At 36.5% G+C, this 26,304-nt stretch overlaps 1 protein-coding gene across 1 annotated transcript; it reads right to left on the bottom strand.

Annotated features, from left to right (window-relative positions):
• Positions 1-8,365: 8,365 nt before the first annotated feature.
• Positions 8,366-26,044, bottom strand: LOC127806807 (rhomboid-like protein 19). Its single transcript, XM_052344330.1, has 8 exons — positions 25,870-26,044; positions 25,563-25,687; positions 11,222-11,282; positions 10,889-11,055; positions 10,343-10,448; positions 10,012-10,214; positions 9,773-9,910; positions 8,366-8,728 (listed from the first exon to the last, which is right to left on the bottom strand). The coding sequence occupies exons 1-8, from the start codon at positions 25,891-25,893 to the stop codon at positions 8,626-8,628; spliced, it is 927 nt and encodes a 308-aa protein (XP_052200290.1). The 5' UTR covers positions 25,894-26,044; the 3' UTR covers positions 8,366-8,625.
• Between the last annotated feature and the right edge of the window lie 260 nt (positions 26,045-26,304).

Raw genomic sequence — 26,304 nt, 5'->3', positions numbered from 1 at the left:
TAAAATACACAACTCAAGCAACACAGCTAGTTGCCACAACAGCCTCCCGGCGCCTTCCCTGCTTACATCTGGACTTGCATCATCTACACATGAGGTAAAACCTCATGAGTCATAAAGATTCAGTAAGGGTGTAATGCATGTAAATATGAATATAATCATGTTTATGTGTGCCAAATGCATGCAAATGAGGCTAGGCTCACACATCCTCACAACCCACTAAGGTTTGAGGCATCAACCTATCAGCCTCCACCACTAGTCCTCCTTATGGCCATAGGTCCACTAGAGCTTGCATCACACAAGATATAATCACTACATGCCAATGCAACATAAAAACATTATCAACACATTTACCAACTTGCAAAGCCACCTCCACATGGGGCCATCCCTTATCTGGCTCGAAGCCTCATCTCTGTCTCGGCGAGAACGCCAGCCTGAACTCCGAGCTCTTCTAGGGTTACCACCTTCCCGATCGAACCTAGAGGCAAACACACAAAAACCCAACCCATTAACATCCGGCATTAACCCAATACCCTCAATTTCGCCACACATAGCAAAATCACCATCAACACTATCTCCAAACAACCGACCACGGCATACATCAACCGTTTAATAATTTCCAAACAACCCCCACCCAGGGTTTAATCCAACAAATAACTATTTTACATTAACTCGCTTAATGCAAATAACTGGGGAAGAAAATATTAATTTACCTCGACTCATTTGGAGAGAGATTCGAAAAATGCCCATACCGACATTGCCTCCTGAGCTGCCATTTGCACCTAAAATCGCATTTTCAAGCTCCCGACAAGCACCTCAAGCCCCAAATTAATTTCCAAACTTTTCCCCCATTTTTCTGGAATTTTTTTTGGGATTTTCTCCTATTTTCCAGAATTTTCCATATTTCTTTTCTTTTCTTTTTTTTTTCTTTTTCTTTTCTCTTTATTTTCTTTCCTTCCCGCGCGCGCTACAGTCCTTCTTCTTCTTCACTGCGCGTGCGCAGGGCTGCCGCGCATGGACGCTGCCCACCGCCGCCTGGTCCGCCAGCAGTCGCTGCCGATCGTGTTGCTGCTGCCGGCTCCGCTTCCCCCGCCGTCGGCCGCCATAACCACGGCCAGCTTCATCGCGCGCCACCACCTGCACGCGGCCAGCCTCCACTGTAACCAGTGGCCATTGTTGGCCGCTGAAGCTTCCAATGTCGCGGTTGAAGCCTCTCGAAGTTGCTGGCACCGCCGATCCATGCTGCTGCTGCAACGCTGGCCTTCATCACGGCCATCGGCCTCTATCGCAAGGCCTTGACGCGAGCCTCCTGATTGCTGCTACCTCCCTCACGCGTCGGCCATGGTTGCACTCGATCGGCCATCTTCCAGCCGCTGGTCATCACTGCATCTCTCTCTCGCGATCACTCTCTTCCTCGCTCAGCCTCCCCTACTTTTAGCTCCTCCCTCTCAAGCTCTCTCTTCCTCTGGTTTGCTTCCTCTCGGCCATTTCAAAAATGGCAGAGGCGTACACAAGAAAGCTTCCTCACGCCTATATATATATACATATATATATAAACTAATTACATAATTAACCCACTAATTTCTCATAATTTCACTTAAAGAAACATTAATTGCACTTGAAAATTCTAATAATTACACTTCGAACCTCCAAGTTTTAATTATTTATCATCAAAGCCACAAAATAACTTGATTTTTCAAAAATTAATTGATGACATTTACTCGGGAATATCGATCTCATCCCTGCGCCTGCACAGGACCTTTATTCGACCTGAAAACGCTTAAGGGTTGCCTCATTCTCAAAATTGGACCACCCCTAGGGTCCCCTCAGCTTCACGGAGGTCCCCTGCAACCATTCGATACTGACACCCATTTGGGCTTATACCGAAATTATTTCGAAAATTATTCCCGGTTGGACCGCTTCCAGCATCATTAATCTCATCTCGAGACGCTCATCAATCTCTTGCCCTCTTTCCTAGACATCCAAGTCCCGAGGCACTCCCAGCCGCCAATTCGACAATTTTATTAATTAATTTCTCGATATTGACCCTTGGGCTTCTCGGACCACCCTAGGTCCTTTCAAAATAATCAAAAATTATTTATTTTCAACTCCATGTAATACCGGGTATTACAATGAGAAAGAGGGTTAAACACCACTACTTCTTTCAACCCACCTACAGTTTGTCCACAATTTCTCAACTAAATTCTATTCTTATGATTTTTTCATAGACATAACAACCCGCCCTCCCCTCTCCCCCTTCCGAATTAATATAAACCCCAACTTATCCCATGGAAGAGGGAAAAATGATACAACTATATATTACTTTAGCATTTAGAATCCCCTTTTTAACCAAATTCATCTTGGTGCCAATTTTATTATGGCCAGCCAATCATGTAAAATTTTTTGCTTTAAACAAAGCTCTTGGAGTGAGCCTAATACTTCAAACCAACCCTAGTCCTCGTTAAAAACAATATCCACTTCCAATTGAAGCATAAAAAGTGAATCTAAAAATCACAATTGTGTTGAGACTTGACACTTATTAGTACTACTATTTGTCATTATTATACCAATAACACTTTTATCATTTTGATGGTAATTCACATGTGGCACCAAATTTTAATAACACTTTCATGTCTAGTGATTAAAGGGTTAATTACACCAATAATAACTCAACTTTGTATTTTATTACTATTTGGTCACTGAACTTTGAAATATTACCTGTTAGTCACTGATATTTCAAAACGGTTACTATTTAGTCACTGAACTTTAAAATATTATTTGTTAGTCACTAATATTTCAAAACTGTTACTGCTTAATTACTGAACTTTAAAATGTTATCTATTAGTCACTGATATTTCAAAACTGTTATACTGAACTTTAAAATATTATCTGTTAGTCACTAATATTTCAAAACTGTTCCTCATTCATCGCTTGTGAACTTAAAGTTCAGTGACTATTGAGTGACGGGTGAAAAACGATTTTGAAATATCAATGACTAGCAGATAATATTTTAAAGTTCAATGACTAAGCAGTAACAGTTTTAAAATATTAGTGATTAATAGGTAACATTCTAAAGTTCAGTGACTAAGTAGTAACAATTTTGAAATATCAATGACTAATAAGTAACATTTCAAAATTCAGTTACTGAGCAGTAATCGTTTTGAAACATCAGTGACTAACAGGTAACATTTCTGTAACACCCCGCCTCGCACGGGCGCGTCACTATAAGGCAATTCCCAAGATTTTTTTTTTTTTCAAGTTCAACATATGCGGTGTGACAAGAACAATCTTCACATACAGATACAAACCCCGAGAACCCCAGTCCTGCCCGTTTAACTAACAAGATCAGTAATCTTAAACTAAACGAGACATAATACAACGCAACGGATACATTAACATCAAACACCGTGGTTCTTACATAGTATTTTCATAACAAAATACGTAATACAGATAACCAAATGATAACAATGTTATCATACAACTATTCATACACAAGCTGAAATACATACTAAAACCTCCAAAAAGTTACAAGGACTATCAATCTAAGCACCATTGACCTTCAACTGACCATGTCTTTGCCCTCGCCGCAATCCCTAGCTGGAACATTGAACGTTCCAGGGGCATAACCAAGGTTAGATGATAAAACATCTAAGTGATGACATGAAACAGTTTACATAATGCATGAAAGACATACAAGCATATCATATACAGACAAAACGACAACATGCAAACACGTCTAATTTGAGAAATCTCCATAACATACTCAACCTCCTGTGGAAACACCATTCCACACACCATTGGGGTTGACCTTGCCGCGACATACTTAATCCTCGAGTGCCTTACCGTGTCACTCGTTCACCTAGATTAACCTTGTCCCATTCTCAAGAAGACCCCATCTCGTCCCCTAAGGACATAACCACGACACGAAAAACCAATGCCCCGATGATATGAAAATCACACGCCATGCACCGACTCTTTTGCAAGTAAAAACAGTTGATGCAATATACCACATGTTCAATATGCATTCGATGCCAAAATTACATAAGTAAAACACATAAGCATAACATCCTGAGTTCTGGATGGTACAACCCCTACTCGAATTGGATCAATCACGTGTATCCTAAGCTCGAGAGGGTAAAACCGCTCACCTGAACCCATTACACACGTCTAACATACTTTCAAAATAAGGTAAGACTAGGATCAAACTACTCACCTCGAACGTGTTTGGATCGCCTCGATCTTCCCGCACTGCCTCGATTTGCGTGCCAAATCCCAAATACTTGAACTTATATTCAACCTCGAGCCAACATATTCCCTAAACACCATAATTAATTAAGGAAGCATTAAAGTCTATTTTCCTCAATTTTTTCATAATTTCCTCTATTTTCTCCCAATTTTCACCTCGATAATTCCAAAATAATTATTTCCTCAACCATTTTCCAAAATATTTCAACACAAGAAATCTTAAAATAATTAAAGGAAAATTCTGGAATCAAAATTACCAAAAAGCCCCTGCTCACGCGCCTTCACGTGTGGGTGAGAGTGGTGTGTGGTGCATGTAGCTCACGTGCCACCGTCTTCTCCAAAAATCCGGCTGACGACGGGTGCTTTGATGACCAAAATGAAGACACCCTCTTGAAGCCCACTTGAAGTCGATCACAACCCCACCGATTTCAGGCTAAAAGGCTACCAGAAAGTGCCTCGAAAGGTGAGTTGCAGGTCGGCGGTGGCGGTTTGCCTCCAACTCTTGGCCGAGCTTCAAATGGCCTTCAAACTTACACCAAAATGCTTCAAAACACTCTCAATCTCTTCTCCTTGATGCAAGGATCAAAAGCCCTTTATCAAAGCTCCCAAAATCGTACCAAAACACGACCAATTTCTATACTAAGTCTCGACCGAAAGCCTCGCTATTTATAAGCGATTTCCGGCCAATTTGCAACCAATCAGAGGCCATGGCTTGGCCCCCAAGCTTCCTAGCGCCGGATACCACCTCCCCAAAGCCACCCTTGGCCGTCCCATCGCCGGAGATGGCGGCCACGTGCTGTGGAAGGCGGCGACCGTTTTCTCCCTTGCGCGTTCACACCACCAAATTTCCTTATTTGCACTTTCACCTCTTGACTTCTTCAATTGCCACTTCTGCCCTTTTCAATGCACCCCTGAACTATCTAATACCACCATTAAGTCCTACAAGATTTTTACTTCTCATTTGATCCTCGAAACTCTCAAAAAATTACAGTTTTGACCTTCCTCGAGTAAATTTTGAAAATTGCACTTAGGCCCGACTGGTCAATTTGACCTTAAATCCATTTGTTTTAACCTGAAATCACTTAAGGGTTGTTCTATACATAAAATATTGGTCCTTAACATGCTCCGTTGACTTTCTAGACGTCTCCTACGTTGATTCGATTTTCTCAGCCCGGTCGACAGCTATATCGAAAACTGTTCCCGATTCAATTTCTTTCATCATTAAAAATCATAACTTGTATTACTCATCCTTACTATACCATTTTCCTTAATCATCTAGGGTCCGGGGTACTCCCTCCGACTGATTCGGTATCTTAAAGCTGCGTTAGTATACCCTATAGTCTCATTTTTTCGCAAATTCCATTTATGCCTTTCATTAAGTACTATTTATAACCTTAAACAATTCTTAGGTATTACAATTTTAAAGTTCAGTGACCAAACAGTAATAGAATGTAAAGTTGAGTTATTATTGATGTAATTAACCCAGTGATTGAACGCATTTTTAAAATGAGATTATATTAGATTTTATTGATAAACTTAAAAATAAAAATAAAACCTATTCCGATCTAAAGTTATTTACTTAAAATTTGTGAACTATATTCTTAAATTTTAGTAAATATGTCATTTGATTATTTTGACTCTACACTCATTAAAAAAGAAATATTAACATTTGACATTGTATTATTTTTGTGGGTTATTATTGTCTTAATTGTATAAATTGAGAGTTCCTCGTCAAAAGACAATTAAGACTCGACTTGAATCTTGTGTAGATAAACATATAGGCACACTCTCGTAAATAACTAATATACCAATTATATTGAATAATAATTGAAAAATCTCACTAAATTTTCATATAACTAAACTTTATTTGAATTTGAAAAGACCATCATTATGAGGTAATATTTATTGTAATGTGAGGTTAAGGTTAAACCTCAGGGGCAAAGGTAGTTTTTTATTTTATGAAATCAAGTAATTTAAGATTTCTTAGAAAAACGAGTCTCCAAACCAGTTTACTAAATTTATTTAATTTTAAAACTAAAAGTGAATTTTTAAAATCACAATGGAAGAGGCTCCATCTTGACAGAAAGCAACAACTATGGGCTTCCTTTAAAAAGAGGTTTTTATTTGTTACGTTGATTAGCCCAAAAAACTTACCTTTTATTATATTTTTAATCATGTTTAGATTTTTTAATTTATAATAAATATGTATTATTATAAGTCGACTGTTAAAAGAAATTATTAATTTGTTGACGTATTATTTTCAATTAAATTACGATTTATTTAAAAAAATAAAGAATATATTTTACTTATCACCCTTGGGATTTGCTTAAAGTATACCGAACACTCTTGTGTTTTTAAAAAATGACACAAACCTCTCTTAAGTTTTGTAGCTATAGATCACTCTTCTCCTGCCGTTAACTAATCTTCATTATTTTTTTTTTAAATTCACAAAATACATTTTCTCTCTTCATTATTAATAAAAAATAAATAAATAAAATTAAAGATGATGGTTAATGACCAACTACCATCATAGTTGGCAATTACGTTAGAGGAAGAAAAAGAATCATGTCTCACTTCAATTTATCATATCGTGTTTTTTTTTATTGTTTTTTTTTCTAATTTTGGGACTTTCTTTCATTTGTTATTTCTTTTCGACTAGCGTTGTGAAGCGATTATATAAAAAACACATAAAAAAAATAATAATCTTCAGAACCTAAACTAGTAAAGTTCAATTTATCATATCGTATTTTTTTTATTGTTTCTTTCTAATTTTGGCACTTTCTTTCATTTGTTATTTCTTTTCGACGGTTGTTGTGAAGCGATTGTATAAAAAACACATAAAAAAAAAATTTATCTTTAGAACCTAAACTAGTAAAGGGAGAGAGAGAGAGATTGTTCACCAAATTTAAGGGGTTTTGCCAGTTTTTGAAGAGAATGAACAAAAGAGATGATACAATTTACGAAAAAATTTATCAAAGAATATAAAGAAAAATATATGTCCGACAAAAAATAAGAAAAGAAAAAGAAAGAAGAAATTGTTTAAATATAAAAGAAAAATGCTCAATTTACATATTAGAAAACAGAAGGTCTATGTCATATTAAGAGACGCATATGCCATATTAGAAAACAGAAGGGTGGTTTTGTGCAATTTCAATAAACTTAAGGGTAGTTTGTGAAATTTATCCAAAAATAAATTAGTCAAAATAAGGTGGCATGAAATGCTGCATCTCTTCTTTCCAAATCTCCTATTTGTTAAACATAGTAGGTTGAATTAGATATTTTGGTGATTTTAATCAAGAGTTTGATATCTTCTGCAAAGTGAATATAAATATATATATATATATATATATATCATTCACAATTGTTATCTTTATTTTGAACCATATTATTAGTATCTTTTAGACTACACTTTGAACTACACAATGCATCACAAATGACAAAAATATCCCTCAAATCTCACTGCTTCGTGCTGCCTCACTACTTTGGGTAAGGAATATTTTAATCATGCGCTTCACCGCCTCATGCCGTCACACCTCACCACCTTGAGTTAGATATTTTAAATATTTTAACTACATTAACTATCCCAAAGCGTAGGCCATATGTACCAATAGTATTTTTTTGTTCTTTTTTATAAATTTCTTGTGTAATGTTGATGCTACGTAATCCAGTCTAAGATTGTTATAATTTTAACCAAATATTTTAATAAAAGATAAATGACAATATAAATTTAAAATAAATTAAAAATCTAGTCCTAATATTGAAAAAAAAAATTAATGCATAATTTAAATCACGGTAAAAGTGGGAATTTTCAAATAATTAACCACCCATTGACTATACCTATGGCTATGGTTTTATTTTTGAGACTTCAAACTTATATCACTTATTTTAACTTTTCATAATTCAAACCTAACACGAACAATTCATTGAGGCTAATGGGTCAACAGAGGTGGTCTTTTTAGAAAAAAGAAAACACATAAATCTTCTTAAACATTAAAAGTAAACTATTTATAAAGTCCACGTGAAAATTGTCCAAAACGCCAAAGGGATCAAAATGAAATTTACCCTAAAACATTTATCTTGCTTCCAAAAATCCCAATTCCCAAATGCAGATTCACCACATGAAGAAAACACGTTCAACATTACCTTCCATTTCTGTTGAGATTATATATATTATGATGGACAAAGGCATATGTGAAGAATTTCACCGTTGAAGTAACCACAAGAAAAGAAAGCTATATTCTGTACCAAGTGAATGATAGATGATCTAAGTTCTAAGGCAAACACATGACAAAACTTTCCACCAGAATCCAGAGAGCCTTCATCCCACAAACAGTGCACGAGAGATCTGTTTCAGATATTGAAAGTTAAAAGAGTTTTCAGGACCTAAACATTTTCTGGGCCGTCATGCGACAATTCTTCTGCATTCTTTGCAGCAGTCAAACTCTCTCCAGCTAATCTTTCTTCCAGTGCTCGAGCACCCCTTTCCCTGCAGTCATTAGTATATTCAACAACATATCAAACCTTAATCCAGTATGAGAGATCGGTTATTTGAATTTTAGCTCGCCAATCTTTTTTTCTATGCATGTCCCTTATTTTCAATAAAACTTTTATAGCTTATATCATAGGTAAGAGTTTCCCACCAAACTCAAGACTCATTACATATAGTCAAACAACATAATTTACCGCCTTTGAAAATTCAGATAAAGGTACAAGGGCATTCAAGACATCCTTCAGATTATTGTTATTACTTCTTTTAAGATCATCCTAGCACTTTCAGCAGATGAATCTGGCTCCTCTTTAGGTTAGAAAGAGAAAGAATGCAATATTTACCTTTCAATACCTGACATACTAAAATAACATTATTAATACCTTCATCATCATCTTGCTAAAATCACCTGGAGCAAGGCATAATAACACTACATCTTGCCATGAACTCTAGCTGATCAATCCCAACATGGCACGATGATGCATCTTGCCACGGACTGCGAACAATAATTGCAACCTGCTTCATAATTCTTCCAAGACAACCCTATCTTGTTTTGATTATGTGACTTTTTTTACTTATTTTTTGGGAAAGGCAAGTCTTTTCACAACATGTGGGGGCTGGCCATCTTTACTAGAATCTTTTTGCTCCTGTCCACTCTATCAAAGGCCATAATTTTGGTTAATATGTCATTTTTCTTTATTATCTTAACTGCAATATTGAACTTGTTATATTTCTCAAATAAGAGAATATTTGACATTAGAACCATAAGCTAACAGGTCAAATGTGGTGCACCTATTTGTCAAGGAAAAAATAAACCAAGAGAGGATGTTTATTCAGGAAAAAAGAAAACAAAAAAAAAAAAAAAAACAATGCAAAAAAAAAAAAAAAAAAAAGAGGTACGTAACGATTGTGTTTCAGCAAAACAACTAGTTGTCTGAGTAATTTTTTTTAAACACAATGACACAACAGCAACTAAAATTCTGCACTACTGCCACAAGCAAGACAAGATGTTTAGTATTACCAGATAACAATACTGAACATTACCTCCTCCTAGAAGCCTCAATGGAGTCAGAACCAGGCAATGGGGCACCACCCAAAGTATAACCCCTGGCCTCATTCGAAGTTTCAGATCTTCCACATAGCATCCGGTGAAATATTGAAGCCACAGGGTCAATTACTGGTCTGGCAAAATCCATCAAAACATATAGAGAATGAGAGAGTAATACGACAGAAGCTGCAAGGTGTCATTTTGCGAACAGATATAGCAGAATACACCAAAGTACCTTAAAAATTCAGGGAAGAATGTGGAAAATGCAAATTCATCGCTTGGATCACCCTTAAGTTTTGTTTCTGGTTTCCTCTGCAGATATCTTAGGTAAATCCAACTCATATATGTGCCAAATATTAGTGTTGGAAGATATGTAGATGAATCTCCCAAAGAGACACTTATAATAGCAGACACCAACAGTGTTAGAGAAGGTAGCCACTGCATAGACCCAGATATGAAGCCACAAGAGAAAGGGAAAGGGAGTTAGGGAATGTTCTCAACTGACCTTTCAATTTTATATCCTGAAGGTGCAAACCTTAACCAATAATTTATTAAATATATCATACCTTGGCTTTTAATCTCAATATGGACAACTCCTGATCAGGTATGATTTGCTTAATGCCAACTAAGAATCCTGCAAGGATCCCATGGAAGCCGGAAAGGGGCATGTAACTACCAAAAGAGCAACAAGAAGAGAATAAGAATTTACCTGTTAGGACCCAAAATACTCAAAATATTCACAAGAATCAATATGCCCTATATGCATTTCACGCCGGGAGGAAAAGACAGTGGCAGGGGATTACAGATTCAGAATAATAGGTGGTGATATTGTAGTATGCAAGTGTACTTCTGACTTTGTGGGTTAATTTTTCTTTCCAATTACTTCATCTTTTTTTTCTCACATATTATGTGTGTGCGCACGAGCGTATGTTCGTGCCTGTGCTCATGAAAGAGAATGTGTAAACATTTTCCTTTTTCAGGATGTTTCCACTTTACAATTGGAAAGCTAGTTGATTTTAGAAACAGGTATCAGAAAAGCAATAGTTCACAACAAAAAGGAAAAAGAATTCTAGAACCATCTTTCTGGAAAATCAAGGAATGATATAACTTACAGGTAACTTTCCTGTCTTGTTGTATAGTACAAGGAAATAACTGTAACAAAGACACATAGGGAAGTCAAGAAGTTAACTATAAAGATAAACTTCAGGAACTCCCTAGAACCCCAAATGGGTTCAAGCAGCTTTCCGATGAAAAGGAGACCGAGTGTGCTGATGATCACCTGGAAAACAATGCAACTTCCAAAACTGCTTTAGGAATAATATTTTTCTTATTTTTAACAAATACTAAGGAAATAAGATCATCTATAAGGATAAAAGAAAGGAAAAATTAGGCAATTGCATTTCTACAGGGACAAAAAAGTAATACAGCACACCAACAACACATACCCCATGTACAGATGGTTCAATGTACCCTGCTGTTATGAGGTTCCAAGCAAAGGGAATTGTCCTGCAAATAAAGATATGGAGGAGATTCTAAGTCATTCAGCAAATGGAATGTTTTGCTTGTAAGCATCATCTGTCTCTTCAATTGGCTGCAGCTATTTGGAGCTAGACAAGCTAATTTATGGCTTACGAAAAACTAAAAGACAAATCTATGTTTTCAAGTCATGCAGGAATTTGCAGTTCAAAGCCCACCAATTTACTTTATTAGAATGGCTGCCACATATTCAAGACAGCTTGGAAACTCAGGGCAGAAAATAGCCACAAAAGGTTTGAAACACCATGAGTTTCATCTTGGCAATGACTATTTCTTGCAGAAAATAAGAAAAATCATATAACTTCAACAATATGTGAAAGCTTGGAGAATTCCAAAGAGCAGGAGGTTTCTCTGGTTTTCTTGTTTATATACTAGCTCATTCCTTAACAAGGGTACTGAATTTTTTAAGAGCAGTTACTGGAAGAATATGAATCCATATAGATGATATTAACTCGTTTGTTATCCTCTATAAGGACCTCAAGAAACATAGGCTAACTAAAGAGGTTCCAAATAACAGGGAAGGCGTCATAGATTTTTAAAAGCAAAATGATTATGCTGAGAATGAAATAGGGCAAAAGAGTTATGGGAAATGTTTTCCGATTTTCTATAAAATTTCTAGTTTTCATTTTCAATAGAAAATTTTAAAAACGCATTCAAATATTAGGAGTGCAAAAAACTAATTTCTAATTGAGAAAATTAGAACATATGTAAGAAAAAGAGAGAAATGGAGAAGTTTTCTTTTGTGTAATTGTAACTTGTGTTAGAGAAGGAGAAGGAATGATCTGGGAAAAATTTTGTGGAAAGAGCATTTTACAAATGTCCAAATTAGTACGAAAAAATTGGAAAACCTATTTTAGAGGTTTTCCAAGTTCAAATCAATTTTGGAGAACTGTGTTTTTCCAAATCTCCATTTTCTATTTAGAAATATTTTGTATTTGAACAAGTTTTCTAATTTTTCATTTTTGTAAAGTAATTTTCTAGAAAACTGGAGTTTTTTTCTACAACTAAACAGCTCCTACATGGCTGCCACATCTGATTTCCAGATAAATAGTTATACGGGTTGCTACATGCATGGCCATTATCAAGAATGGTAATTTTCCTAGGTTAGTGTCACAAACTAATCCCACGTTACCAGTCTATTACGGGTGTTCTAGGTATCTTATTTGCTCCCATGAGCTCATAAGTCACCTTTAGCTAGGACTTTTGGCTGAGGACCCGTGGTGTTACAAGTGATATCAATACTAACCTAGGACCACTACCATGTGGGTGTAGGCTAGAAAAGTTTTTTTAATCTAACTTAGGTCAAATTGATCGATATGGGATTTCTAGCTTGGTGAGGGCGCTAGGTATTGAAGGAGAGGAGTTTGTCACGATCCAATCCAGATTGGTAGACTGAGGAGGTCTTGGGTATATTACTTGGTCCCATGTGCCCAAAAGTCACTTTCACCAAGCACTTTTGGGTGAGGACCCATGGTGTTACAGTTAGACAAGTGAAGCACATACAATATCATCTGCATAAAATTATTATAATACAAGAAATTTCAAGTGACCAGCTAATGCCACCATTGGAAGTTAAAAGCAATCTTATGTATATACACAACTCCAGTTGATCTGGAGGTCAAAAAAGCCAATTGAAGCTGAAAGATGCATATATTATCTCCCTACTTAGTCATGCAGCACCAGTTTCTAATATGCCCAGATATAGTTAAATACAAGGTTATATAAATAGTCAATTGTTGGTAGGATAACAAAAAAGGTGCCCCAATGCATGAGACTCACTTTGTGAGGGTTGTCTCTGTATGCTGCCTTACCCTTGCTTTGCAAGGAGGCCGTATTAAAGACAATAGTTTTCAAGATTTAACAATTAGAAGCATTTTCCAAATCAGTGTTTTTAAAGGCTCTAAGTGCACTCATGCACAAAGGCCTTCTAGAGCTTAAGTGGGAAGCAAGAAGCACAAAGTGCCCTTGCACTTTGAAACAGAGCATAAATGTTAGAAAAAATAGAGATAATATGCTAACTGAAATTAAATTACCAGATAATGCTGTCAAGAGAAAAGTTTATTTTAACTAAAGAGGACCCTAATATTTCCAATGAAACATTTCAAAACAAATGGAATCAATAGCTGGAAATTTTGAAAGTGACTTGTTTTGCAATATGAAGAGCACCATTTTTTAATCTATTTTTTTTACAACAAGAAAACATTTAAGAACAGAAAAAGAACTCAAAAAATATATATCATAAATTTGAGAAAAGTGTAAAGTAGAGGAAAGATATAAAATAAAAGATAAATTAGGGTATCATTTATTCTCATTATTTTTTATAACAAGTAGGCACCTTTTCCATAAAATATTATCATCAAAGTTTTTTCTTTCTTTTTTTTTTTTTTTCATCTTACTACTACTTACAACCTAGGATTCTGTCACGATTATTCCACACGTAATCAAGTGTAAGTTATGACTAACTTCTAGCATTCATTCTCCTTTGTTGAATTTTATTATAAACCTTGTTATATAGAAAAAGAGAAAAGAGCCCTGTTTCACAAAGTAAGTCTAAAACGTTGAAACATTGTATTATTTGTTTACAATTTATGATATAATTATTTTATTGTATCAGTCAACGTAAAACCTGGTCGGATCCAAAACATGAACTCTAGACAAATTATGAAAAACCGTTGGGGCGTAACCCTTTATAGCGAGGCGCTACACTGCCAGCATGTAGTGTTAAGTGAGCTAGGGCTGCTGCATCGGCGCCTAGATGTAGTGACAAATGAGCAAGGGTCCTCGCATTTGCTTGGACGGATGCAGGGTAAAGAAGCTAGTCCAAAATAAAAAACAAAATCAAAATTAAATTCAAAGTCAAAGCCAAAATCAAAATCATAGATTAAGGATTGGGTCATGGAACATAGGAATATTAACAGGCAAAGCTATGGAAGTGATGATTAGGAGAAATATTAATATTATGTGCTTTCAAGAGATGAGATGGGTAGGGAAAAAAACAAAAACTTTATCAGAAACTAGATATAAAATATGGTACACAGGAAATGATCGAGCGAAAAATGGAGTGAGGATTATTATGGAAAAAAACTTAGTAGATGAAGTAGTGGATATAAAGAGAATAGGGGATAGGATTATTATGGTGAAGGTTGGTCTAGGAAGAATGACTATGAATATCTTTAGTACATATGCACCATAAGCGGGATTAGGTGAGGAGATAAAAGCAAAATTCTAGGAGGACCTAGAAGGACTCATACAAATGATACCAAGAGGAGAGAAAGTGATTTTAGGAGGTGACTTAAATGGTCACGTGGGTAGAGACGGAAACGGCTATAGAGAGGTACATAGAGGGTATGGATTCGGGGAAATTAATAATGAGGGTAAGTTTATTCTAAATTTTGCTATGGCATATGAGCTCATCATAACCAATACTATGTTTAAAAAACAGGACGGACATTTAGTCACATTTAAAAATGTCACATCAAGCACTGAAATAGATTACTTCCTTACGAGACAAGAGGATCGGTTATGTTATAGGGATTGTAAGGTGATACCGAGTGAGTGTTTGACTACTCAACATAAACTTTTGGTACTTGACGTCCAAGTAAGAAATTGAAAAAGAAAAAATCACATAAAACAAAATTCAAGAATTAGGTAGTGGGATTTAAAAGGGGAGAAACAATTAATCTTCAAAGAAAAATTAAGGAATAGAACGGAATGGAATAGAGAAGGATAGACAAACCAAATGTGGAGGGAAATGGCTACTACCCTGAGAAGCATGACAAAGGTAGTCCTTGGAGAGACAAATGGTAGAGCCCCAAACCTTAAGGAGTCTTAGTGGTGGAATGAAGAGCTACAATTGAAAATTAGAAATAAGAAAACTTGCTATAAGGCTGTATATCAGTGCAACAATGAAGAAAACCTAAAAAATTATAAAAAAGTGAAAAATGCAGCAAAAAGAGCTGTTAGTGAAGCAAGGTCAAAAGCATATGAGAATCTATATAAACGATTTGATACAAAAGATGGAGAAAGGGATATATATAAATTAGCTAAAACAAGAGAAAAAAAAACAAGGGATCTAAACCAAGTGAAATGCATAAAAAATGAAAACCAAAATGTATTAGTGAATGAGAGAGCATTTAAGGAGAGATGGAATGAGTATTTCACAAAATTATTCAATGATGGTAGGGACACAAGAGTTAGGTTGTGACATCTTAGTAATTCCGAAAGGAACGTGAGCTATATATTTTATTGACACTAAATTCAAAAGAAATAAGGCAAGTGTTAAAAAAGATGAAAAATCATAAGGTGGTGGGACCGGATAATATACCAATAGAAGCATAGAAATGCATGGAAGAAAATGGGATTTCCTAGCTAACGAAATTATTTAACGCAACCCTTAAATAAAAAAAGATGCCAGATGAGTGGAGGAAGTACTTTGGTTCCTATATATAAGAACAAAGGAGATGTTCAAAACTGTGAAAATTACAGAGGAATTAAGTTAATGAGCCATACCATGAAACTCTGGGAGAGTAATAGAATAGAGGCTCAGAAAAAAAGCAGACATCTCAGAAAATCAGTTTGGTTTCATGCCTGGTAGATCAACAATAGAAGCTATATACCTATTGAGGCGCCTAATGGAAAGGTATCGGAATCATTAGAAGGACCTGCATATGGTGTTTATAGATCTAGAAAAGGTCTTTGATAGGGTCCCTGGAGAAGTAGTATGGTGGGTTTTAGAGAAGAAATGAGTCCGAATAGCCTATATACAAGCCCTTAAGGACATGTATCACAGTGAAGAGACAAGGATCAGAACATGCGGAGGGATACTAAACCGTTTAAAATTACAATGAGACTGCATCAAGGTTCTGTACTAAGTCCATACTTATTTGCTTTAGTAATTGATGAACTCACTAAACACATTCAGACAGATGTGCCATGGTGTATGCTATTTGCAGATGACATAGTATTGGTGGATAAAACAAAAAAAGGAGTAAACACTAAGCTTGAGTTGTGAAGAAACAATTTAGAATCTAAGGGATTTAAATTAAGTAGAAAGAAAACAAAATATATGGAATATAAATTTAGTAAGAATGCAAGAGTGGAGGATGTTATAATAAAATTGAAGACTAAATCATACAAAGAAAAGACCATTTTCGATATTTGGAATCAGTGATTCAAAAAGATGGAGAAATTCACGAGGATGTCACGCATAAAATTAAGGCAGGTTGGCTAAAATGGAGAAATGCATCGGGGGTGTTATGTGATGGTAAAATCCCATTAAAACTGAAAGGAAAATTCTATAGGACAGTTATAAGACCAGTTTTGTTGTATGGCTCAGAATGTTGGGCAGTCAAATACCAGCACGAGTAAAAGACAAGCGTAGCGGAGATGAGGATGCTAAGATGGATGTGCGGCCATACAAGAAAAGATAAAATTAGAAATGAGGTTAATCGTGATAAGGTAGGAGTAGTGCCAATAGAGGAGAAGATGAGAGAGACTAGACTAAGATGGTTTGATTATGTGAGAAGAAGACCAAGAAACGCTCATGTGAGGAGAGTTGATGAAATAGAATAATTAGTCAAAAAAAGATGTAGAGGCAGACCCAAAAAGACTTTGGGAGAGACATTAAAGTTTGATATGAAGTGTATGGGCCTAAATGAAAATATGAAAAAAGATAGAAATACATGGAAGTCTAGAATTCATGTAGTCGACCTCACATAGTGGGATAAAGGCTGGATATGTTGTTGTTATTTGTATCTATATTCTCTTGTATTATACACTTTTAATAGAATACACACATTATTTTATTCACATGGTATCAAAGCTGTTAGGCAAACCCTAACCCTAGATCCAGTCCCCGCATCTATATTTCTCAAAGAAAATATGCCTTGGATATGCTAGAGGAGACATGGTTGTAAGCCAATAGATACCCCTATGGATTCGAATATCAGACTGTTCGTTTATTTTCACCCTATTATGAATTTGTATTGTCCTTGTCTTCTGTTTCCATTCCTAAAACTATAGGTGAAGCTCTTTCCCATCTTGGGTGGTGTCAGGCAATGCTTAATGAAATGGTTGCTTCACACTCTAGTGGTACTTGGAACTAGTTCCACTACCGCCTGGGAAATCTATTGTTAGTTATTGCTAGATCTATATGGTTAAGGCAAGCCCCATTGGGTCAAATTGATCGCCTCAAAGCTCACTTGGTTGCTAAGGAGTATACCCAAATCTTTGGCCTTTATTATGGCGATGCTTTCTTGCCAGTGGCTAAGATTGCTTCTGTTCACCTCTTTCTCACCATGGTTGCCATTCACTACTAGCCTCTCCATCAATTGGATATTAAAAATACCTTCCTACATAGCGACTTACAAGAAGAGATTTATATGGAGCAACCTCCAAGTTTTGTAGCTCACAAGGAGTCTGGATTGGTATGTGGACTACGTAGATCTCTATGGATTAAAACAATCTCCACAAGTGTGGTTTGGTCGAATCATCTTTGTTTTACAATCGTTTGGCATTACTCACTATGAGGTCGATCACTAAGTATTTTATCACCACTCTTCGCCCAATCTCTACATTTATCTAGTGGTTCATTTGGATGATATTTAATGACCAAGAGGGCATCCAAAAGCTAAAGCAACACCTTGTTCATCACTTTTAGACCAAAGACTTGGGTAAACTTAAAGTACTTTTTGGGCATTGAGGTGGCCCAATCAAGTGCTAGTATTGCTATTTCACAAAGGAAGTATGACTTAAACATACTAGAAGAGACAAGCATGATGGACACTAAGGCTATTGATACTCCAATGGATCCAAACCTCAAACTCCTAATAGGACAAGAGAAGCCTTTAGTATACCTTGGTAGGTATCCCAAACTCATTGGGAAACTAAATTATCTCATGATAACCCAACTCCGCATTTCCTTTGCTATGAGTGTTGTTAGTTAGTTTATGGATTCCCCTTGTGATACTCATTAGAATGCTATGACTTGCATCTTGAAATACATCAAAAGTACATTGGGTACTTTTGTATGAAGATAAAGGGCAGACTGAGGTTGTTGGTTACTCAAATGCTGATTGGGAAGGATTGCCATTGGATACAGATACTCCAATTTTGGGTATTGTCATTGGTTGGAGGCAATCTAGCATCATGGAAAAGTAAGAAACAAAATGTGATTGCTAGGTCAAGTGTAGAGGTTGAATATCGAGTTATGGTTGTAGTAACATGTGAACTCATATGGTTGAAGCAATTGCACCAAGAACTAAATTTGGAGACATAAGGCAAATGAAGCTGATATGTGATAATAAGACAACTCTTCACATCTCCTCTAATCCAATTTTTCATGAAAGGACCAAAACAACGGAACTAGACTGTCACTTTGTTAGAGAAAAGGTTCTTTCAAAAGATATCAACACTGCATTTGTGAACTCTAATGATCAACTAGTTGATATAATCACTAAATCCCTCCAAAGGGTAACTTGCATATGTAACAATCTAGGTGCATATGACATTTATGCTTCAGTTTGAGAGGGAGTGTTGAATGATGTAATTATTGTATAGTTGACCTAGTTGATTTATAGGCTGATTTGATAGACTAATTTATAGCCTGCTGTATAGGCTGTATTTTAGCCTAATTCTTTGCTTAATTTTCGGCTGTAAATATGTTAAATATTACTATAAATATAGATTAAACTGAGACTTGCTCTCAGGCATTCAGCCAATTCTCTCCTCACACATGGATTAGATCAAGGAGTTTAATACCATGCAAAAAATTGGAACTCCTCCCTTTGATCTCTGGCATGTGAACAATTCTCCTGTGGTAGTGTTTGAATAATGGTATTCTAAAACCATTGCCAATTCACCTTTAATCCTGTTCTGGCCACAATTCTTCTGCAGCAGTGTTTGGGTAACAGTATTCTGAAACCATTAGCATTTCTCCTTTGCTCTTTGTTCTTTCAGATACCATTGAAAGTTGTTCCTTTGATTTAAGGCCCTGTTGGTAGTGTCTAGATCAAAGCCTCTTTTTTGATCTTCAATTTGGCCACTAAGCTCCTGTGGCAACACCTGGATCAACTTTATGTTGATTAATTTCCCTAATTTCTGGGTCAACTTTATTTTTCATCAAGTCCTAGTGTTGTCTCAACCTTCTGCCTTACTTAATCAAATACTCTACCCTCAAGATAATCAGAATTACCCACACACCCGAAAGAAATAAAAGAACAGAATATGAAAACAGAAAATTAGAAGAACATACACACACAAAGACTCGAGATTTATCCTGGTTCCCTTTTAGGAAACCTACATCCAGATTGCCTTTAGCATTTTCTTCACTATCTTGAATCACAGAAATGATTACATGTATTGAAACCAAACTATCTCTCTCACAACCCAATACCCAAGCTATACAGAGATTAGAACATATTACAAAGCTCTCAATTGCTTTCCTCTTACACAGAACATACTCGCACAAAATTCCCAAGATAGCACAATAAAACCTAATGATAACTAAAGGCCTCCGACCCCTTATTTATAGAACATAAGGGTGGACTACATAAGGCTTAATAAAATAACAGCTTGGGCTGATATAACCTAACCAACTAACAACTAAATGAAATACCGAATACATCCCTGACATTAACTACTCACCCGAGACAATCAACTAATCTAATACAAATGATTTAACAAATTCTCCACTCATTTGAGTTAGATTAGGCTTCCTTTGGACTGCAACCTGCACCCTCCCTCCTTATTGCAGTGTTTTTCCTTCTTGATTAGCATCTGGAATAACCTGCAGTATCTTCATGCAATGCTTTAACTTTGCAAGAGGTACAACTTTAGTAAACATGTCAACCGCATTCTCTTCACCTGGAACTTTGGTTAGAATAACATCTTGTTTTTCAATTATTTCCCTAATGAAGTGGTGCCTAACATCTATATGCTTAGTCCTTTCATGATGTGCTTGATTTTTAGACAAATGAATGGCACTTTGACTGTCACACATCAAAGTTGCCTTGACATCTATCCCTAGGAGCTCGCTAACTAGACCCTTAAGCCACATAGCTTCCTTGATAGCTTCTGATACAGCTATGTATTCAGCTTTGGTGGTGGATAACGCTACCACATGTTGGAGGCTAGACTTCCAACTAATTGTAGAGTTCCACAACTTAAACGTGATGTGGATCTCCTTCTATCTAAATCGACAGCATAATCTGCATCTGAGAACCCTAGGATACTAGCTTGATCTCCTATATTAGCTCCACCATAAGACAAAACATTCATAGATGATCCCTTTAGGTATATAAATACCCACTTCATTGCATTCCAATGGGATTTGCCATAAACTAACTTACTACACTCATTGCATGAGCTAAGTCGGGTTGAGTGCATACCATGCTATACATTAAACTACCCACAGCACTCGAGTATGGAATATTTTCCATTTCCTTTCTACTTTCCTCATCCTTTGGGGATTGATCTGAGGACAACTTAAAATAAGAGGCAAATGGCACATTTACTACCTTAGCATTTGTCATTCCAAACCTAGATAACAACTTTTCCAGATAGGATTTTTGTGATAGGTGAATTTTTCTTTTCTATTTACTTCTAGAGATTTCTATCCCTAGAATTTTCTTTGCTTCACCTAGTTCCTTCATCTCAAATTCAGATTTTAGTTTCATCTTTAGTTGTTGAATCTCTTGATCGGATTGACTTGCTAGAGCATGTCATCCGTAACAAGTAAATTGAGATGTTAGGTGAAATATGTTTAAAATAAACACATCATAGGAACTTCTAAGATATCCTTCCTTTAACATAACAGTATGAAATTTCCTATACCATTGTTTTGGAGATTGCTTAAACCCATAGAGGGATTTCTTAAGTAGACACACCTTCGCCACCTCTTCTCTAGACTCAAAGCCTTTAGATCCATTAAAATTCTCTCATCTAAGTCTCCATGAAGGAAAGTTATTGTGACATCCAATTGTTTTAATTTTAAGTTTAAATGAGCAGTGATGGCCAGCAACACTCTTATTGAGGTATGGCTCACTACAGGTGAGAAAACCTCATTGAAATCTATTCCCAGTATTTGGGTAAAACCCTTTGCCACTAACCTAGCCTTGTACCTAGGTTTAGGGTTGATTCCAGTGCCTTCCTTGATTTTATACAACCATTTACAGCCCACCATGCGCTATCCTTTAGATTTTTCAACCAGATCCCACGTATGTTCTTCCTAAGGGATGTTGTTTCTGACTTCATGGCTTCTATCCATTTTTTAGAGTCTCTAGAGGCCACTGCCTCTTCAAAGGTGAGGGGTTCTTCTCCTACACTTTTTGATGCACTAATAAGGGCATATGCTACTAAGTCTGAGTAGCCAAATCGTTGTAGAGGCCTTTGGGTCCTAGGTTGCCTATCCCTTGCTACACTATATCTAGAAGGGTTTGGTTGATCCCTTAGGCTGGAGTCTGCATCACTTCCTCTTTCACTCTCCTCATATTGAGTGGAGTTTTGGTCCTAATCTCCTTCTAGGACCTGTTCATTCAGGTCCTGATCATTTCCAGATAGTTCTATGGAATTTTCAGTCCCTATTCCAGGGATTTCCATGTCTATGGTGTCTATCTTTTCTTCTAAATCATGCTGGGTTTTCTTAGTTCCTTGTTTCATGGTAGAAGATTCATCAAATGTCACATCTTTGCTAACTATAGTTCTAGGCCCATCAGATTCAAGGTTCTATAGTTTATAGCCTTTTACACCAGTGGGATAACCAATAAACATGCATTTCTTGGCTCTAGGTTCAAGCTTGCCTTTCTTCACATGAGCATAGGCTAAGCACCCAAACACTCTAAGGTGGTTTAGACTTGTTTTATGACTTGTCCACCTTTCATAGGGAGTTTTAAAGTTAATGGCTGTTGATGGAGACCTATTTATCACATGGGCAACCGTTGAGACTGCCTCTCCCCAAGAGGATTTTGGAAGATTTGTATGAAACAACATGCACCTAACCCTTTCTAATAGGGTCCTATTCATTCTTTCGGCTAACCCATTTTGTTTAGGGTTTTCAGGGGCAGTTAAGTGTCTTATAATCCCACTGTCCTTACACATTTGGTTAAACTCCCTATTACAAAATTCGAGTCCATTATCAGTTCTTATTGCCTTAACAGATCTGCTTTTTTGGTTTTCTACCATTGTTTTCCATGTCCTAAAGGCTTCAAAGGTATTATCTTTAGATTTTAGGACATAAACCCACGACATTCTTGAGAAGTCATCAATAATTGACAGGAAGTATCGAGAGCCTCCATGGGTTAGGGTTTGGGCTGGCCCTCACAAATCTGAGTGTATATAATCTAGGGGTGATTTAGATGAGTGTATAGCTGTTTTATTAAACTTTATCTTGGCAACTTTTCCATAAATACAGGATTCACACTTACTTAATTCAGTGAGTTGTCCTCAACCCAAAATTCCTTGTTTGACAAGTTCTTTTAACCCTTGCTCACTTATATGTGACATTCTTAAATGCCACATCCTTACTTGATTTTGGATGCTGTTGCTTACTACTATAGCTTCACCACTTAAGGTGGTAGCTTGCAGAAGGTATATACCATTCTGCAACACAACCTTCATGCATACTAAAGATCCTTCGAATATTTTTAAGACTCCACCTCACCCTTAAATTTTAGGCCGTTCCTATCCAACTCACCAAGGGAAATCAAATTTCTCTTGAGTTTCGAAACATATCTAACTTCAGAAAATGTTCTATAAGATCCATCATGCAATTTTAACCTTACATCACCCACTCCTAGAATTTTACACTCATGGTCATTGCCTACCAAGACCTTTCCCCCATTTATTACTTGATAATTTTGTAGCCAATGCTTCTTAGGTGTCATATGGAATGAGCAGCCAGAATCCATGACCCATTCATTACTGTCTGCTCTTTCAGAAACTACCAGTGCATCAACACTGTCATACCCTAGTTCACATACATTTTACACCGTCGTCAGCCTTCTCCTTATCAAGAACATCTTTCTTTATATTGGGGCAATTTCTCTTAATGTCGCCTTCTTCATGATAGAGGTAACATCTTATAGGATTCTTTCCTATCCTAGGTTTTCCCTTACCTTTGGAGTCTCTCTTAAGGCTTCTAGATCTTACAGTTAAGGCATCCCAAGATGAGGATTTTCCATCCAATTTAAACCTCAATTCCTTTGAGTTGAGGGCACCAATAACGTCGTCTAAGGACAACTTATCCCTACCATGTTGCAGAATATCTACAAAAGTCTCATAAGACCTAGATAATGAGTGAAGTAAAACTAGGACCTTATCCTCATCATCGTATTTTACATCTATATTCTCAAGATCTAGGCATAGTTTATTAAATTCATCTATGTGATCTTGAAGTTTATGATGATCTTGCATTTTAAATGTAAAGAACCTGGCTTTAGGGTAGAGACGGTCGGACAGAGTCTTCTTTAGGTATAGGCTGTCTAATTTCTTCCATATTTCTTCTGTTGTCTTCATCTTGGATACTTCTCGGAGAACTTTATCACCAAGACTCAACATTAGAGTATTGAAGGCCTTCTTAGTGATCTCCTGCTTCTATTCTGTCATGAGGGTCTTTGACATTTCCTTCTCTCCCTTCGGTGCCTCCCGAGGCCAAGATTGCTGAGGAGAGCTTCCATCTTAATTTTCTAGAGAGAGAAGTCATTGTTACTGTCAAATTTCTCTATATCGTACCTTGATGATATTGACGCCATTTCTTTCTTTTGGGACTTGATTCCTCCTCTTGAGTTTCTTGATCAGTAGAGACGCCCAAGCTCTGATACCAAGTTATTGTCCCAACCTTCCGCCCACCTTAATCAAATACTCTACCCTCAAGATAATCAGAATTACCCACACACACGAAAGAAATAAGAGAACATAATATGAAAACAGAAAATTAGAAGAATAAACACACACAAAGACTCGAGATTTATTCTGGTTCAATTTCCCTTTTAGGAAACCTACATCTAGATGGCCTTTAGCGTTTTCTTCTCTATCTTGAATCACATAAACGATTACATGTACTGAAACCAAACTATCTCTCTCTCACAACCCAATACCCAAGCTATACAGAGATTAGAACATATTACAAAGCTCTCAGTTGCTTTCCTCTTACACAACACATACTCGCACGGAATTCCCAAGATAGCACAATAAAACCCGATGATAACTAAAGGCCTCTGACCCCTTATTTATAGAACATATGGGCGGACTACAGAAGGCTTAATAAAATAACAGCTTGGGCTGATATAACCTAACCAACTAACAACTAAATGAAATACCGAATACATCCTTGACATTAACTGCTCACCTGAGACAATCAACTAATCTAATACAAATGATTTAGCACCTAGTTTGTTTATTGAGTTTTGGATCAATTGTATGCTAATCAATTTCCCCTGAAATCTGGATCAACTTTATGTTGATCAAATCTCTAATTCTGGGATCACCTTTTTTTTGGTCAATTTTTTTGTTCTTTGAAAATTTGATAGTTGTTCTGGCCCTCTGACCAGTTGCTACTTCTTCCTCCAGCGATTATGTGGGCTCCCCCAGCTTCAATCTCAACCAGCAACGCGCCAGCATAGGTCCTCCTTTATTTCACTTGGTCAGACCTTATTGAAAAACTCAACTTGTTCTGTTCTCGTACCAATTTGAGTTTGAGAGGCAATGTTAAGATTGGGATGTTAAAATTAGAATAAGATCAAATTTGAATTAGATTAAAGTTATCTCCATTCTCGATATCCTTTAGAGTTTAAACCCTTGATTGGGTTGGTTAGGCTTATCTTTATCGTGTGTAAATTAGTTTACAAAGACTCTGTACATCAACTATATTATTCATTCAATATAATATTAATTTTATTGTTTTGGATCCCGTCATTCTTGTAACAACATTTTTGTTTCTCAGGTAACTGAGACAGCTCATCAAAACAATATTTCATTACTTGGAAATTGAACAAAGGATATGAACTCTCAATCAACATTTCCCTGCACAACGGATAGGATTATATCTTGCTTAAGAAACCTCCCCCTCCCTCCCCATTTGGCTATCCAACCGAGGCCACACTAGACAAATTGGGAATTTATACTTCTTTCACGTATAAATATACAGGAATAAGCAGAATAATTGGGCGTGTCTTCGTTGCCACAGAGAATGTGAACAACAGCACAAAGAGTACAAAACAAGGAGGCAAAATTCTTCAATATGAAGGAGAGAATCACCTGGCGGGGATGAGTGCGAGATAAGTAACAGCAGATGGAAGGATCTGAACGACAATGTGTCCACCAATAAGTACTACTGCTAGGCCTTTGCACAGCCGAGTAAATCCACCGAACGAACTCGTGCCCTGCCAATTCAACTCATGACTTACGACGAAGATAAATTCGCAGTAGTTCTCACCAATGACATTAGATAATCATTTGATAGAGAAATGTAGATGATATTCAGATCTAGAGGATCCTCAAAAGAGAATTGCAATTACAAGCTGTAGAAAAGTTGAGAGAGAGAGAGAGAGAGAGAGGAACGTACTCCAGAAATCGCCGGAGCGCTCATGGCGGGAGGCTGGGAACGGTGATCGGAGATTTCGATTTCTGATCTGATTTTGGTTTCCGAGCTGCGCCGGGTAGAACTGCAAATTAAGGGCGTGTCTGGAACTCAAGAGAGAAGAAAATAAAACTTCACTTCGATGCAATCCATCCGTCTTCGACAATTTTGTATTTTACTTTGGAAGAAATTGATTTTAAATAAAATGGAAATGGTGCTTCTTTATTAGGTTCCTTTCAATCTCTAATTTGTTTTCTTTCATATTTTTTAAATATAAATAATTTCAAATTAACTAGAATTATATTAATTGGACTTACAAAAATTATGAAGAATAAAATGAACACAAATATCTATAAGAAGAATTAGTATAAAATAAATAAAGACATAATTCGAGTAAAACACAAAAATAAAAGCATAAAA

The sequence above is a fragment of the Diospyros lotus genome, chromosome 7, assembly GCF_014633365.1.
Source record: "Diospyros lotus cultivar Yz01 chromosome 7, ASM1463336v1, whole genome shotgun sequence".
NCBI classification, from domain to species: Eukaryota; Viridiplantae; Streptophyta; class Magnoliopsida; order Ericales; family Ebenaceae; genus Diospyros; species Diospyros lotus.
The sequence above is the reverse complement of the archived record's forward strand: the minus strand, read 5'-3'. Positions and strand labels throughout refer to the sequence as shown.

What these genes read in the sequence shown, in the direction of transcription:
- LOC127806807 (XM_052344330.1), bottom strand. Translation starts at nt 25,893, where the DNA reads ATGAGCGCTCCGGCGATTTCTGGA. An exon ending in GCGCTCCGGCGATTTCTGGA is followed by an intron (nt 25,688 to 25,869) that starts GTACGTTCCTCT and finishes TTGAATTGGCAG; the next exon opens with GGCACGAGTTCGTTCGGTGG. An exon ending in ACAAGACAGGAAAGTTACCT is followed by an intron (nt 10,449 to 10,888) that starts GTAAGTTATATC and finishes CTCTTTTGGTAG; the next exon opens with TTACATGCCCCTTTCCGGCT.